The sequence below is a fragment of the Diorhabda sublineata genome, chromosome 1 (genome assembly GCF_026230105.1).
Source record: "Diorhabda sublineata isolate icDioSubl1.1 chromosome 1, icDioSubl1.1, whole genome shotgun sequence".
Taxonomy (NCBI): Eukaryota; Metazoa; Arthropoda; class Insecta; order Coleoptera; family Chrysomelidae; genus Diorhabda; species Diorhabda sublineata.
The window spans coordinates 26,867,790-26,885,480 of record NC_079474.1 but is presented as its reverse complement, the minus strand read 5'-3'; the positions used below and the strand labels follow the sequence as shown (position 1 = coordinate 26,885,480).

Genomic DNA, 17,691 nt, shown 5'->3' with positions numbered 1-17,691 from the left:
TCTTTGTGGTATTATATTCCATAGCCAAGATATCAAAACATTCAGTTACTGTGGATAGCACAATGTCAGTATAGTTTCTACTGTGTATGTGTGGAAACAAACTTGGAAAACCACTAATAACAAGCTTCAAATATTTGTATAAAACTCTGTTTAGTATAAATAGACAATATAGAGACTATTTAAACTTTGCTTTCGTGATGTGCAAATTAGAAATTGATCATATACTTCAACACTATTACCTCAATCATTCGATCCAAATTAGATTTCTGACGATATCAATGCAAGCTTTTACTTAATCCATAAGAGCTCAAATAATGTTCAGTTTTCTTCGTAACACTTTGCTCAATGTATGCACATTCGTTAACCTCATTGTTTACAATACTGAAATTTAAATCAGCTAAATCTTAAATTTAAATATTTTGTTCAGGTTAAGTACAGTAACATATTTCTTCATAGAATTACGATAAGTTTGTTGTGTCCTAGTTAAAATTACTGAAGGACGATGTCTTTCAAAAGCTAATAACCAACTTCTAGCATGACTAGGGAAACAGTGAAGCTAGCACATATATTTGCACCTGCCACATGTGTGTGCTAGTACTCATTATCACAAATGACATGGACTGTAGTATCTTCCGGATCTACACAAGAGTGGCATTCCGAATCGCCCGTGATACTCATAGCATATAGATCTCGTTTTAGATAACAATATCCGGCTAAAAAATCAGTTTGTAATTGATTTTTGTGCCTGTTCAAAGAGAACAATCAATTGTTAAACAGGGCTTTGTTATTTTCATGTCTTGTGTGAGTTTTTATCGTGAGCAAACTATTCAGATACCTACATTTCTGTCTACACCAGCAAAGTACTTTTCATATTCCAGTACAAGTCTAGAAGACACTGTTTCACCCGTTATGGCTTTAATAACCTCTGTGCTGACTGATCAGATAGAAATTATCGTGTTTTTATTGCACCGTTGATATATTCCCTAACAGCGACTACTCTAGTTTGATCTGCATATTTTGCAAACGAGGAAAACTCGCTTATTTTGTGGTAGCCTCCGCTAAGCTATTGAACTTGGAGTCATACGTATTCCAAGTGTCCCCATTATTACTCTTCTTATTAACATTCACAGGCGCTACTTCGTCACTCCATATTCATATCACTTACCATCCACCTGTAACATGTAACCTGTATCCAGATTTCCGTATGACCAGTTATATCCGCCTGTCCTCTCTTCATGCTGTCCTCATGGCTTTAAACTCTATCATTAGATATAAAGATGGAAGGTCCAGTTGGAGTTTGAGAGGGCACTAGTTGATGCCAAATGCATGGATCCTGTAATAATAAGTTACACGAGGCATTGGAATCTGTGCAGTAACACCTTGTCCTTAGGTTTTAAGTCTATCAGTCTACAAGATTATTGACATGTAACTTGATATTAATAGAGCAGGAACGACCTTTATCAGGTGAATGATATGTAAGTCATCAGCATATACCTGTGTATGCAAACCTGCTTTCTCCTTGGCTGTTGAGGACAAATTTTCACACCCTATAAAAATCTCGTGATTACTATAACTGATTCGATATATTCTAAAACATGACTAATATTGTATCGTTCCCGTTAAATTGAAAAAATTATAAAACGTGTGTTCCACGTTCCATGTTCCAATCTTCTGGTTTGTATAGTTCTTCCAATATAAATTGCAGATTATAAAAACCCTTGCCGACAATTTTGTTTGATGATACCTCATTTCATAAATTTGTTATTCCTATAAATACTTATAAAAATATGTGTATCTTATGCGAGAGAGTATTCATTATAAATTGGAGGGCATTATTTGGAAAATGCACTTAATTGTAGTCCTACTTGGAACTTTAAACAGGGTACCAGATTTGAACTGAGTCCTTTATGTATCCCAATCGTCTGTTAGAACTTCGGTAGTATTTTATCTGACGCAAATAATCTTGTCGTGCGTATTTATGAAATATTGATTGTTCCTCGCTTAACTGTCTTCTGCAATTGATATTGAGAGAACTATAATCACGAAAATATTTATTGTTGTATGTATATAACTATTTTTCTCTCATTGAATTGAATTCGAAGGCTAGATACAAAAATCTCCAGCTTAAAGGTAAGTGTTTACTGTTCAGTTTAACAGAAAAAGTCGAAAGTGTAGCTGGAAATGTACATGAAATCAACCAAGGACAAAGATAGAGGAATGTGAAGTTCTTCATTTGCTTGGAAAATAATTGATTAAATTCTCATAAAAGTCAACTGCTATCATTTCTTTATATTGTAGTTACAGTAACATTTTTTGTTTGGAAAGCTCTTTGAAAATATACTTCATTTTGTATATTCCATACCTTGAAGCTTCTTTTTTGGAATAGAAGCATGTTTTTTATTTAAGTGAGAGTCCGTTTATAGTGATTTTCAGTTCCAAACAAAATTTAATGAATGAGTGAGAAAAAAGTTTGTTTGTTCCCTCTTCTCCCTCAACTTCTCCTCCATTAGTACTTTTTCTGACCTTAGTTTTCACTCTCCTCTCACTCACTTGGTACTTTGCCCCTTCATTAATTTCTTCTGTTTTCCAATCCTTTTACTTGTGCTGCTTGTTCTAATCAAGTGCGTGGCTTTCCCTCTTTCCTTTCGATTACCTTTTTGCTTATTTCACTTTTTCTAATAGGCTTTGTGGTATTCTTTTCTTTATTTGTCCTCACCAAACTTAATCTTCCCTAATATTCTTATGCTGATAAACCCCGTTTTCCCAGCTATATTTCTCACTTTATATCTGCTGCCGTAATATGTCTTTTTCTTCATTAACACACTTCGCTTCCATATATCAAGGTATGTCTATTTTTCTGTCTTCTGTGCAAATGTGGCCACTCTGCTGGGAACAATCATACACCCACTATAAATCAGCAGTAATAAATTATTTCTTAAATTTTTCTTAGATACTTACCAATACAATAAGCTCTATAGTGTTGTTAAAACGTTATGTTTTACTCTTATTTCCATTTTTTCTTAATTTTATTTCACCATTTTAACAAATATATCTGTATATTTTCATGGGTCCAGTTTCTATCATAAAAAACTCGAGGGACACCCTGTTCTTTGGTTTTATGGGAATTCGAAGTAATATCAGAGTCGATGAGTTCATTTAATATTATCGCTCGCCTCTCGATTTCACTTGGCTGATCCTTTACAACTGAAAGTGGGGGAAGCACCAGAGAAGGTCTGCTGGGGAATGGGAAATGTTCAACTAGACGAACGAAATAGCGGCGATGGTGTGATCTTCAGTTCGGATTAGACACTAAAAACGAGAGGTTGCTACGTCGCTCTAATTAAATGCAATAACATCAAAACTTATCACTGATTATGCCTCTCTTTTGCCTTTACCATATTTTCAATTACTGAAATTCAAAATAATCTTGAGTTGAAGTATTTTTATATATTGTATGTACCTCGTACATCACCCAAAAATTATTTATTTATGAATCTAATCAAAGTCCAGCAAATAAACTTTACATATAATCAATAGAAACGGAAAACGTGATATTGGATTTTTTGTAAATACAAAAAAACGTGATAATCAATTTTGTATTGAAAATTATGCTGATGATTCAAGCACCTAATTTGATTTTAATTTATCTCAATTTATTACGTTTGAGAACTTTGGATTGTAGATATAACATTATATCATTTTCCAAGATCAAACAATATTGCACAATACCGAATTATATTTTTTGTTAGCATACAGAAATTATAATGGAAAGTTTATTCAATTTTGTATAAAATTAAAGTTATTTTATTGAACTGCACATGATGTCTATGAAATGGAATAAAGATGAACCCAATATATTCCGGAAGGTGAAATTGGTTCCCAGTCCCTACAATTTCGAAAGTTTTTATATGTCAAACTGAAAACATGATATCTCTATTTCCCAAGCCTTTTTTTTATTTTTGTGTTTGAATTAGCTACAATTTTCCGTACAAAGTAAATAGAACGAATTCATGTTCAACCATAGACTATATATTATACAACGTATAATTACAAGCTTCTCTAAAAGGTATACCTCGTTTCAAATATTGCTACTAACTACAAATAAGTTGAGATTTGGATCAGTAACGATAGAGGAATTCGGAATTAATTTCCAAATCTAAAATTCTAATTCTCTTACAATGTACAGCAACGGAAAAAGAGAGTATTCAATGTGAATTGTGTAAGTTAATTTGATGTCTTAGCTTGTGCAAACATTCTTTCTATATTTTTTTCTGGTTATAATTGTGTACTTAATTTTTCGTAAAAAACTACAGTTCACACTGTAGATTATGGTGATTAAAAACAAATACATTTAAGTGCAATATAAATCACAAATCTATATTCCATATACATGAAATCCAAAAAAAAATATCGCATCATTCATAAAAATGGCCACATTGCTTACAAAATCAGCGTTAGTGGAATTTTATTATTGCTACACTACTGAAAACTAACAAGAATACAAGAAAAACGAGAATAAAGAAATATCGATTAGTTAATCTTCATAAAAAAATTAAGAAGAAATGTTAATTGGACATTTTTTCTCATCAGTTTTTGTTCGGCACAGATCGATAGTACAATTTATGTCTCATTGAGAATCTAAATTAATATTGACTATGGACGAGCGTCTAATCAGAAATTTGATTTTATAATGGAGCAAGTTATTAGAATAATTGCTCTTATTGAAGACGAGCGCAGTCAAAGGTACGTTTCCGATAAACTGGAAATTAATCAGTCAACTGTGTCCGAGGTAGCTGTGAGATATCGAGAGACCGGAGGATATGATAGAAGGCTAGTGCAGGTTCGGACGCGTCGGCAACTACCCTGCAGATAATACATTTTTGAGATTGTAGGATATATCAAGTAAACATGTAACAGCGAGACAGCTTCAAAAAGCCTTAGCTGCTCTGAAAATATGAGAGTTATTTCAAAAACTATGAAAAGTGTTTTGAGAAATGTTGGAGCTAGAGCCAGAGTAGTTTACACTGCTCCTCAACTAGAAGCAGGGAAAACATAGGAAACCTATTTATAGTAAAAGTATTTTCACACAAAAGTTCACACAGAATTGATGCTGTTAGATAGAGGATCATCAACTGCTCATAAGTACATAATAGAGATTTTAGAGCCACATGTTTTTCTTTATTTCCCCTTTATAGGCAATGATGTATTAACGCACGATGATAACAATTAAATATTGTCGTTTTGGACTAGCCTGAATGTAGCCTGGAGCTAAACTCTATGGAGCATGTGTGGGACAATATTTACAGAATAGTGGGATCCATAGATTTGATAACCTTTAATAACTCTAAGAGGTGTTGACGACTAAGTCTGCATTTTACTGGTATTGAGTATGGTTTAATATGTTATCAGTAACAATCAGAAAAAGTGTTCAGCTCATGAGAGATCCTCATGAAGAGTTTTGATAATGCTATGGTGCCAGGTTGTGTCGAAGGCTTTTGTGAAATCGATAAAGACTGCGAGACAATCTTGTTTACTTGCAAGAGAATTGTGGATTTGGAATTCCAATTCATTGAGGTTGTGTGAGTTCTTGTGAACATATGTATGGGAAACTATTTTTGACCAGATCAAGTTGTATATTTGCATAAGTTACGATTTGGTAACTTGTGGAAGTTTTAAATGAATATTAATGGAATTTTTTGAGGTCCTAGTGCAGAATTTTTTGGCATATTTTGATCATAGTCATCGTAATCGAAATATTTTATTAGTAGTTCTAGAATCAAGAAATTTTGATGTGTAAATAAAGTTGTTCATATACGTTCAAAATTTGTGGAAAGTAATACGGATATATCATGGTTATTCACCATTTTTCTCTTGTTATGGACTAGTAAACAGACACGGTGCTGACCAAAGGTCTTTTTTTAAATGAGAATTTTTAACTTTTAATTGAAAGGGACCTAAAATCAAGATTTATCATTCAGACAATTATTTACTTGATGATTCTCTTTCTTTTTATACCTTATAAGCTATAATATATGTCTGTTATCCATTTCTTTCCAATTTCTTCGCTTTTTTATGGTTTTAAGCACATTTTTCAATGTAAAAGTTTACTTCATCATCAATGCATTAATTGTATAGACTCGTTTCCAATAAAATATACTAATGGAGTTTGAAATTTCGATACTAAGTGCTTTGGGAATAATTTGAAGACATGAATGGAACATTAATGGTAAATTACAGAGCAAATATCAGAGATTTTAGCCATAATGAGTATATTAAGATAACGTGAAATAAACATAGCAATTTTTATCTCCAAATAACTTTTCGCGGAGAAATAGCACAGAACTTCGAATAACAAATACATAATAGTTAGTACGGTACTAGATGTTTATGGACGAGGTGACGAAGGAGCCGATTCAAGAATATCTAATGGAGTACCGTAATAATCTTACATAACGAATATGGAAATTAATACATTTCGCACTAGTTACTGTTTTGCCCGAGCTACGTAGCGGCAAGTGCTGAAACGTAACAACTGCGAAATACACTTTCCAATGAGTTGTGTACACTATTTTTCTACGACTACGTAAAAAATTCTTCAAAAAAACGTATTTTTAAATAAGAAATATTATACATATGTTGAAAAATATGCTGAAAAAATGAAAAATCCTATAAAATATTTTTTATTTCGTCAAAATAATAATAAATAATAGAAAATGGTCAAATATTGAATTGGTCAGATTCCAATTGCTATCCTTATCAGTAAAAAATTGTAATGAATAGGAAATCACAATAATATCAGAAAGTAGCAATGCAAAAACTAAAAATTGATGAAATAGGTGAACTGTGGGAATTATGAAGAGTATACGAGATCAAAAACTTGCTGAAAAATAGATTTTTAGTGATAGTGAGAAGGAACCACAACTTAAATTGTTTGGACATTACAAAAAAGAGATGCTGATAAGAAAGGTAGCAGAGTGGAAGCCAGCGTTGGGTGTGAGGAACTGGAGACAAGTCATGGAGGTTAGGGAGAAGTGGGATAGAACAGGATAGTAAGAAAAGCGAGCAAGATGTTGTAACAGGTGGGAGGGTGAACCTAGAAAATTCAAAATCGCAGAAGATGAATCAACAGATCCCGAAAGGGCGACTTTCATTCGCAATGGGTATAGAGCCAAATATTGTTTTAATTGAACCTTTTGTGTTTCTGTAGTTAAGACAATTTCTGTAATATCTAACACAAATATTTTTTAAAGTTATTTCACTCAAAATGAGACTGCTGAAAACGCAAATTATGCAGGTCGATGCACTTCTGTCTTTAGTTGGATGTAATGAATTTATTGAGGTATGAAACATAATATTTGGTAAGCGGTTTTGAAATTATTTTCATGTTAATATTTTTTCTACATTAATATACACCCACCTTCTATCCGGATCAACTTATCAGTCAAACCTTTCTTATTTGATTAGTTTTTTGAAACTTTAGATTCGTTTGCGGTTAAAAGGTTACATACCATTATTTGATAAAAATAACTTTGAAATGATGTATCTTCTTAGTAGAAATGAGAAAAATAAACATATGTTTCCCGTTTCTGAGCAGTCCTAAAAAACCTAGCCCACAAAGCCGCTGAAATTTTTGATATTGATATTCTTCTTTATTAAAACTTCGACACAAATCGCAGCATTTTAACGTTGTGTCGTTGTCGTATTTTAGTTAATACGATAACCAGATAATCATTAGTGTATTCGGTATCATTAATAGTGAAGATAATTATACTCTGTCAAAATTATGGGTAATGGTGTGAGGAAACTTGTAGGATTAGTCCAAACCTAGCTTATATTCATATTAACCTAATCACGTATGAATTAGCCATTATATATGACTTCTTAGTGATTTTAACTCATTTGTATATAATTAAATCAAATAATTATTCGCACTATTCATCAATTTCATCCGCAATTAGATATTTGTTCAAGAGAATTTCCATTTTTTGACATACAATATTCACAATTATCAATGTACCTGGCGTTAGTAAATTTTTTCATTGATAGGACTGAAGGAAGCTAAGTAAAGCAAAGGGCGTTGTTTAAAGACAGAGTCTTAACGAAAATTATTCTGAGTACAATATTATTCAATTAAAAGTCGGCAGCAGAATTTTTAACGATGAAAATTCACGATTTTAGTGCAAAAACGGGTTGATTCATATGCGTCCGGACGTTGTATTCCGACGTCCGATGGTTTCACATCGCCTTCTGGGCTATTTTGATAAAAATCGTGATTGCACCAACGACACTAGAAAGATTGCTTCGGAAAACTTGGTATGCAGAATTAGAATTCTTTTGATAAATACTCCTCTTTTGAGAGGTTTTTCAATATCCGGAGACAATTACATATTTCCAAAAAAAATCATGCATACCAAATCATCCTATAGTAATTCCAAACATTACTATTTCCAAACAATATGTATTTGATAAAACTATAATAACATTTTTCAGATAAAATAGAGAAAATCAACAATCATTGTTTGGGATATATAGAAATAGAATTAGGTAGATTTTCCTCCCCATTTTTCAAAAATTTTTTCCTGCGAGTACTGTCCTACAGGCAAATACTTTCCCCCGGTACTAGCTGCAGCGCATTCTTCATTCCAGGTCTCTGCGTCTAATATGTAATCGCTCAATTTATTTCTGAACTCAGAGAGAGGACAGTTGAGATCACATCCATTCACACTAATCTGCTTGATAAATTTATCATCTTTAATAAATACTTTTACTATGTATTCTTTGACTTTGTGAAGTTCTATGTATATAGTGCTAGCATACTCAGGAGGATACGGAGGATCGAAAACTCCAAAACTGTTAAGAGTTGCAGCTATATTAGTATCATGTCCACTATAAACCATGAATTTCTGAGATGCGCTTGAATCTTCTGCCATGCTTTCTAAATATTCTACCACTTCATTGAGAAACAATCCAGAAACTGGAAGAAAAGGAATTATTTTCAATAAACAACATTAATATGAATTAGACTTTTTATTACCGAATCTCCTCATTTTCTTGGTATGTGAAAATACTTCGAAAATCTTTCCCGCTACAGTACGTAAGGGCTCAGGGTAAACGGATCTTGTCCAAGGGGGAAGTTTGAACCCAGCCGTATCCTCCGATTTCAAACAATCCCATACTGTATAAGTTTCCGTGAAGTCAGTGATATTATCTCCGCTATGTTCGGTAAGGTATGCGTAAAGATCAGAGTATTTTTCATTTAATTCTTCATATTCTTCACTGTTGAGAACGGCCGTTAATAGGGGCGTATATGCTGCACAATCACTTGGATAAAAGCTACTGTCGAAAATACTGGAATTTGCAGGATGAATAGGAATTGCTTGCCAATCGACTCCCTTACGCCATACTTGACTACCAGCGGCAGGATAGAGTCCATAGACATTACTTTGGGCTGACATATGGGTTCTATCTACGTCTGTTGTTTGTGCGTAGAACATTGTTTTGTTATATTTTGCAGGTAAGAAAGAATGGTAACGGCGCCGAGTGTACTGACCCAAAGCAAAATGCTGACGTTTTCCTACCTAAAAATGACATAAATATTAGGGTGGCGCAACAAAACCGACTATTTTTTTTGAGTCTCGGATGAAAAAATGTTAGTTTTTGATGTTTTAAGAGCCCTCTCCAAAGGACAGCCGAAAAAAAATTTTTAAGAGGTCTTTCCAAATTTTTTTAAATTTCGAAAATCGTCGAAAATCGAATTTTTTTTTATTTTTTTTTCTCGTTACGGTATAATTTTATAGACCAAAAAAAATAAGTTTCTGAGAGTTTCAGTCAAAAATTTTAATTTTGAAAGGTCGCTCATAATTTTTTTTTAATTTATTAGTAAATGACTTTAGATTTTTTCGAGCGACCTTTTAATATTAAAATTAAAATTCCGGCCATGTTTTTTCCTTTATTTAGTACAATAATCTATAAAAATACACCACGAGATGAACTAAAAATCAAGGATAACAAAAAAACACATTTTTTTTCTAATTTTATAATTTTATTTAATCAACTACAACATTTTAACGGTATTTTAATGAACTTTGTTATTAATTCTGAAACTAAATTATAACCGATTTTAACTTTATTTAGATCGATATCATATATTATTATATCATATTTTATTTATTATTTATATATATAAATATATATTTATTATTTATTTATATTTTTTATATTATATATTATTTATTCAAAGTCCGTATTAAATCCATTTTATTTGCATTGGGATATAACTTACGATTTTCCTCGACAACTTGTAATACTTTCTGCAGCTCATCGTCATTTTTTACAAATTGTAGAAACTCCTGCATTAATGAAATACCCCGTTCAGCTGTATCATTAACTATATGTAATGTACGAACTATATTCAAACTCCTTAAGTAGGACTGATTCGAATTCCAGGTTGCAGGATGTGTTTCTAAGAACTCGTGACTCAAGTTTAAGGCTTCGAAGAAATACCGTGTATTTTGATTCATATAAAATTTAAAATATATAAATAAATAATAAATAGTAATATATTTAATAATATAATTTAATAATATAATTTAATATATAATTTAATTATATAATTAAATTATATAATTTAATAATATAATTTAGAATTAATAACAAAGTTCATTAAAATACCGTTAAAATGTTGTAGTTGATTAAATAAAATTATAAAATTAGAAAAAAAATGTGTTTTTTTGTTATCCTTGATTTTTAGTTCATCTCGTGATGTATTTTTATAGATTATTGTACTAAATAAAGGAAAAAACATGGCCGGAATTTTAATTTTAATATTAAAAGGTCGCTCGAAAAAATCTAAAGTCATTTACTAATAAATTAAAAAAAATTATGAGCGACCTTTCAAAATTAAAATTTTTGACTGAAACTCTCAGAAACTTATTTTTTTTTGGTCTATAAAATTATACCGTAACGAGAAAAAAAATAAAAAAAAATTCGATTTTCGACGATTTTCGAAATTTAAAAAAATTTGGAGCGACCTCTTAAAAATTTTTTTTGAGCTGTCCTTTGGAGAGGGCTCTTAGAACATCAAAAACTAACATTTTTTCATCCGAGACTCGGTTTTTTTGCGCCACCCTAATAAATATATATATATATATATATATATATATATATATATATATATATATATATATATATATATATATATAAATATATATATATATATATAAAATTTGAATATTGTATGAATTTCAAAAGAGTATTTGTTTCACTCAAATTTGGTCAAAATTTTGCTCAAAGAAGCGTTAGTTCAATAAATCTCCAAATATGAGAAATATAAAAATATAAATGTTAATCTAATTTAGAATCATATATGGAAGGAATTACTTCTGTATAAAATTTGTCATGGATTTGGAAGTTGGTTGTAGGTGGAAACGATTATCATTTCAGATGGAACAAATTTCTTAGAATTGAAAGATTTTGTCCATATTGTTGAAAAAAAATTGTGAATCATACTTTGCTGCTCTTTTGGATATCCCAGCAGTAATCTTGAAATAATTATTTCAACATAGAGCCAAAAACACATTGGGATTCATTATAGAGAATATTAAAATATATTACAATATATAATACTCACATTCGTTAATTGTCCTTCAGCAAGTCCATCCCAGTATGACCGGTCTTCATATGGATCGGTGGAATAACTTGATCCTGGTGTACGATGTCCATGTCTGAATATCTACGGAAATCATTTTTTTCGTCAGATTTATTTTATATAGAAACACTCATAGTATAAATGTGGAAGATATAAAGACCTTATATTAAGACGTGGGGTATTAAGAGTGGATGATTATTCTCAGAGATAGATAATAGGAATTTCCAAATTTTAGAGTGCCATATAAATATATTCAAAATGTGGTAGAGAAGGCAGCCTTTTATGATGAATAAAATCTATGAAAGATCTAAACTGAAAAGTTCCGTTTAAGTAGAATGGAAGTACTTAACTAAAAAATGAAATCATTCTCGATATATGTATGATATCTGTCATCATATATATTACTATGACAATAATAGTTATCAAAAATCAAAGGGAATAAAAGATTTTTTGGTACTAGAGACTTTTATTATCAGATGAAAACAAATAATCTTTCTTTTATATTTAACAATCTCTTAAATCTTAACCAAATGTTAATAATGTTAATGGTCTCAGAAACTTTATTTTGCTCTATTAATTTTCCCTATATTTACAATATTTATATTCGCTCTATTAATAAATCAATTGAAGCCGTAGAAAATGTAAGAACCTACAGATGAGTAGATGCGGACGGCAACCATTTTTTAGAAAGCGCAAAAATAGCACTAAATAGTAAGTAAATGAAGAAATATCAGAATACTGGAAGGAAAAGACGACAATAGGTAGAAAGCCTAAGTAACAACATAGAATAAGTATGAAGAACAACTGGAGAGAGACCTAGCAGAAAACAAAGCTATAGTATTAAAGACGAATGTAAACCGTAAGAGAAAACTATGAGAAAGGCGGAGTAAAATAATACCACATAAAATAAAACAGAAAAATAGAGACAAACATTTCGATGCTAAATATAAAGAAGGAATTGAAAGGAGAAAACAAGCCAAACAAAGAATGTTACAAACAAACAAAATGAAAAAATGTATGTAGAGCAAAAAAAGGAAAAAAGAGCAGGATAAAGCGCATAGAAGGAATGAAGAATTCCCATGGAAAAATCAAATACAATAGAAGGCAATTTGAGCAGATGACCATGTATATAAAAAATGAGATGGGGAGATAATGATGGATGAGATTGAAATGATCCAAAGATAGGAAGAGCTCTCCAAAGAAATATTAGATACATAAAATGATAGTGAACAATGGAAGGAGCCTTTAACTTAAGACTGGAATATATCAATACTATTGAGGAAGGAAATAATAGATATCATACAGAGGCTAAAAAACGGTGAATCCTCGGAAGCATACGAAATAGAGCAAGAGCTAATCAAATACGCAAAAGCTAATACCTAATACAGAGAACAGAAAGTATTTTCACAGTATTATGAAAGATCTTGGTATTACAAAAAACACTAATAAGTCTTACCAAAGTGACATTCGAACATACAAAAACAAAGATAAAGGTAAAACCAAAGAATATCAAGGAGGATACTAGGGGTGAAAAGGAGAAATAATTGTAACTAAGAGAAACAAATAATTGAATTGAGAAATTTATTTGAAAAACTGAGCAGAATAATAAGAATCCAGATAATACAAGAATTTAGAGCAGCTAAAAATTATGGAAACAAGAAAAAAAAATGGCAGAACAGAGAAAAGATAGTACGCAGAGGTGAGGGAAGAAAATTTGCAATGTTTTCTAATAGAATAACCACTGGATAGAAGTCAACGTAATTCATGTACATATATGTTGAAGCTAAAATAATTTTCATCAACTACGTCAAAAATTTTAATTTGGTACAAATTAATACTAAGAATACCAAAATATGATTACAACTAAATGAAATCTAGTATTATATTCCAGATTTTAAACCCAATATTGATTTTTTATAAGAAATATTCATATATTATCTGCCGAGTATCACAAGACACTTTAATTTACCTGTACCACGGCTATTAGTTCACCACTGACGCTGATGGCAATCAATGTTACCAGAAGAACTGCTGAAGCCAGAAAATGCTGCATTTTGGTATATGCCTACCAAGAGCAGTCACTCGAATATATTTATACTCAATATGACGGTTGTTTTCAATAACTACAAATTTAGATAGTGTCACAAACCACTTAATTTTGAAATGTGATCATTATCTGTATTAAAGTAATAATCATTTAATCCCAAATCGATAATTGAGATGTATCACTGAATAATTAGCCAAAAATTGATCATACAAATTGGAATCACATTCTAATAATATTCCAATATACTTATAATATATCCTATAATAAATGTCGAACGTTGAAAAAGTACTTAGATGAGAGATACTCCTTATTCTTAATTAAATCGTGTCCTCTCAATGGAGATTCTTGAGAACTGTGGTCTCTTTGTGAATAAATGGAGAAATAAACGATAGATTAGTGTTTATATATCAATCCAAGGCTTTCATGGCGTTGTTTAAGATGAGTTCAAAAAATAATAGAAGAATTTTCATATAGATCTCAATTCAGTTTTCTGTCAATTTTTTTCATTGAGATTACTTTTTTAGTTACTATACGTTTCATGCTCACAACTTAATGAGCCATCTGAAACGCTGATACCGTTATAATGTGAAGACAGGAGCGTAAACCAGTGAAAAGCTTCATCTTTCAACCACGTGAAATTGTAGTATAAACTACAGATAAGGCACTTTTCCGAGGGAAATTAGGGGGCTCAATGAAGCTCATTTATTTTATTGAGCTGAATCACTTCCACGTAATTTCTTATGGTCCTCTTCCTTCACTTTTCATGAGTTTTCATGGCTTTTAGCTACATCCGTTCTTTTATATTGTGTATCTTGTGTCTATTATCTTGAATGTTTTATTTGGTATATATTTTCTCAATTTCTGTCTTATTTCTTGGGAACCACAATTTTTTTATTTTTTTTGTTATTGTGGAATCCGTTTGTCGTCTCTTCACGTGTTTATAATATCACAGCCTCTTTTGATTACATCTTTTTTTATCACTCCTTTTACTTTTACTTCTTATTACCTTTCTAATATCATTACTGTTAATTTTAGCTGGTACTTCCGTATCCCTTATTAGCTTTCTCAAACTTATTCTATCGAACGCTTATTTAAAATCAATGAATAGTATATACAGCTTCATGTTATGTTCGTAGAAATTTTTCAATATCTGTCTCATAGCGTGTATTGCATCTAAAGTCGATTGGAATTTCTCTTTCGCGTGTTTTATTCGTTGTCTTATTATGGTGATCATTATTTTATATATGGTGCTAGATAGCATTATTTTCCTGTAGTTACTACATTAATCAGTCTTTTCTAATACTGCAATCAGTAATCCCAATCCCCGTTTTACTGACAATGACTGTTGCTTCCTTATTTCTTCAATAAGTTCATAGATTTTTTTCAATAACTCATAACATTTATTAATACGTTGCTTGTTTATTTTATCAAATTTTATAGTTTGGAAAACTTTATGATTTTTTTTAACTTAGATCGGTGGTTGACGCTCTGTATCTCATCCTCTACCCCTTCTTTTGTCTCTCGATATCTTCCTTTCCATTCTAACTTCTCTGCAGGTCTTCTGAGTGTTCTTAAAATTTTTTCGTTGGTAGTTTTCAGTATTGCCTTCATGCATTAAAAGTATTTTTTATTGCCTCTTTAATAATCTTTCTATTTTTTTCATATTTTTGTTTGACTTTTTTTTAATTATCATTAATCAATTAATCAAACTCAAAAAATACCAACTGGTTATCATTAATGTTCAGCGTACTGGAGGTACAAAAATATCGATAGACCTGTTATCGGTAACTTTTTGTGCATTTGATTGATTTTTTCCCTGTAAAATCAATAACAACTCCGCCTAGGGTGGTTGATGGGTGTATTGAGTAGCCCATTGACTATCACTGCCGGTCCCGAGCCCGGATAAAAGAGGAGGGTTAAGGGGTGAGGCCAGCAACCTGCCCCTCGTAAAAAGAAAAAACGCTCACGGAACTGTCACATTAGCCTCGGAAACTGGACGGAGCATTGACGACGACACGGCACGAAAACGGAAAAAACGAGTATGGAAAGAAAACATAGTAAGACTCGGAAGTTGGAACATTACATCATGGAGCAACAAAGACTATGAGGTGGTCTTAGAAATATAGAAAAACAAAATAGATTTCTGCGCACTTTCAGAGACCAAGAAGAAAGGCAATGGCAGTCAAAGGTACCAAAACTACATACTGTTTTATAGTGGAGTCGACAAGAACTTGCGAGCACGGGGAGGAGTAGGGTTACTAGTGAATAAAAAATTTGAAAAAGATATTAAGGAAGTACAGTATATAAGTCATAGCATCATACAGATAACAGTAGAGCTGGCCAACGAAAGAACACACCTACTAAGTATATATGTACCGGATGTAAGCAAACCGAAAGAAGAAAGGGAAGCTTTTTTTGATGCCTTGCAAGCTACGTTAGACAAAATACGCAGTAAAGACAAAGTGGTTATTATGGGCGACTTTAACTCAAGAATTGGAAACACAGTTATCCCAGGAATCATGCATAGTTTCAACGAAGAAGCAGTGAATGATAACGGAGATATATTGATAGATGTATGCGCCCTCAACGAACTACGTATCAACAACACATATTTTGATCATAAGGAACAACAAAAGTACACCTTCGCTAACACGAGAGGCCAAAAATCAACTATTGACTACATAATTACAAACAGGAAAGTCCACCCCTCCCAGATACTTGACGTACGGGTATTAACATCGGCAAATATCGGCACACAACACGGTGTAGTATTGTGTAAATACCGCGTATCCCACATAATAAAGAAAAGAAAAACACCCAACTACGTATCGAAATTTAATATAGAGTCGCTTAAGGATGAAAGCATTAAATATCTCTATCAAAACAGACTCCGCGAAAAAATTGTCCAAAAACCTATAAAAGAAACCGACAACGTAGAAGCCGCCTGGGAGAAACATAAAGAACAGCGCAAAGGAATCCCTAGGAGAAAGAACAATAGACACGAATAGAACACACAATAAACCCTGGTTCACTCTAGAAATGAAGGAACTGGCAAATGAAAAAAAGAAAGCGTACATAAAATACATTACCAATAGAACACAGGAAGAATACGAAGTCTATAAAAGAGTGAGAAATAGAACAACCAACACAATAAAAGAACTGAAAAAAACTTACTGGGAAAATTTCTCAGTGAAAATGGAACATGATTTGTACGGAGGCCAGAAAAAAATATGGAACATGATACGAAAAAGGAAGAAACCAATCAACGAGGAGGTAGTGATAAATGTTATAAATCAGGAAACATGGGCAGCACATTTTGAGATCCTATATGATAACAACGGAAGCAGGGACGAAGAAGAAGTCGCAAACCCGCCATCCCCAAACGAACAGGAAGAAACCATCTCATTAGAAGAAGTAGAAACAACCATAAAGAAACTAAAGAATAGAAAACCACCAGGTACAGACAATATTCCAAATGAACTACTGAAAAACGGGGGCCCAGAAATCGAAAAAGAATTAATAAAACTGTACAATAAAATAGAAAGAACTGGAGTAATACCCGAAGAATGGAGAAATAGTATAACTATACCTATATACAAGAAAGGTTTGAAATCAGATCCGAAGAATTACAGAGGCATAACGCTACTTAGTAGTGTGTTAAAGTTATTTACCAAGATACTTGCAAATAAGATAACTGCTAAGGTAGGCATCTCAGAAGAGCAACAAGGCTTCCGCCCAAACAGATCCACTATAGACGCAATATTTATATTACGCCAGTTGATAGAGAAATCCATAGAATACAATAAACCCATGTACACATGTTTCGTAGATCTAAAGCAAGCATTCGATAGAGTAACACTCAACGATGTAATCCACCGACTAAACCAAAAAGGCGTCAAGAAGCATTATACAAATCTAGTAAGGCAACTTAACATCAACACCAAAACAAGAATAAAAACAGACTGTGGGCTAACAAGAGAACTCAAAGTCTCATCCG

The 17,691-nt window shown here is 32.0% G+C and overlaps 1 protein-coding gene across 1 annotated transcript; it reads right to left on the bottom strand.

The window, feature by feature from the left end:
• Nucleotides 1–8,442: 8,442 nt before the first annotated feature.
• LOC130440429 (lysosomal acid phosphatase-like) lies at nucleotides 8,443–13,789 on the bottom strand. Its single transcript, XM_056773947.1, has 4 exons — nucleotides 13,617–13,789; nucleotides 11,630–11,731; nucleotides 9,035–9,578; nucleotides 8,443–8,974 (listed from the first exon to the last, which is right to left on the bottom strand). Exons 1-4 carry the CDS (start codon nucleotides 13,698–13,700, stop codon nucleotides 8,541–8,543), a joined length of 1,164 nt encoding a protein of 387 aa, XP_056629925.1. The 5' UTR covers nucleotides 13,701–13,789; the 3' UTR covers nucleotides 8,443–8,540.
• Between the last annotated feature and the right edge of the window lie 3,902 nt (nucleotides 13,790–17,691).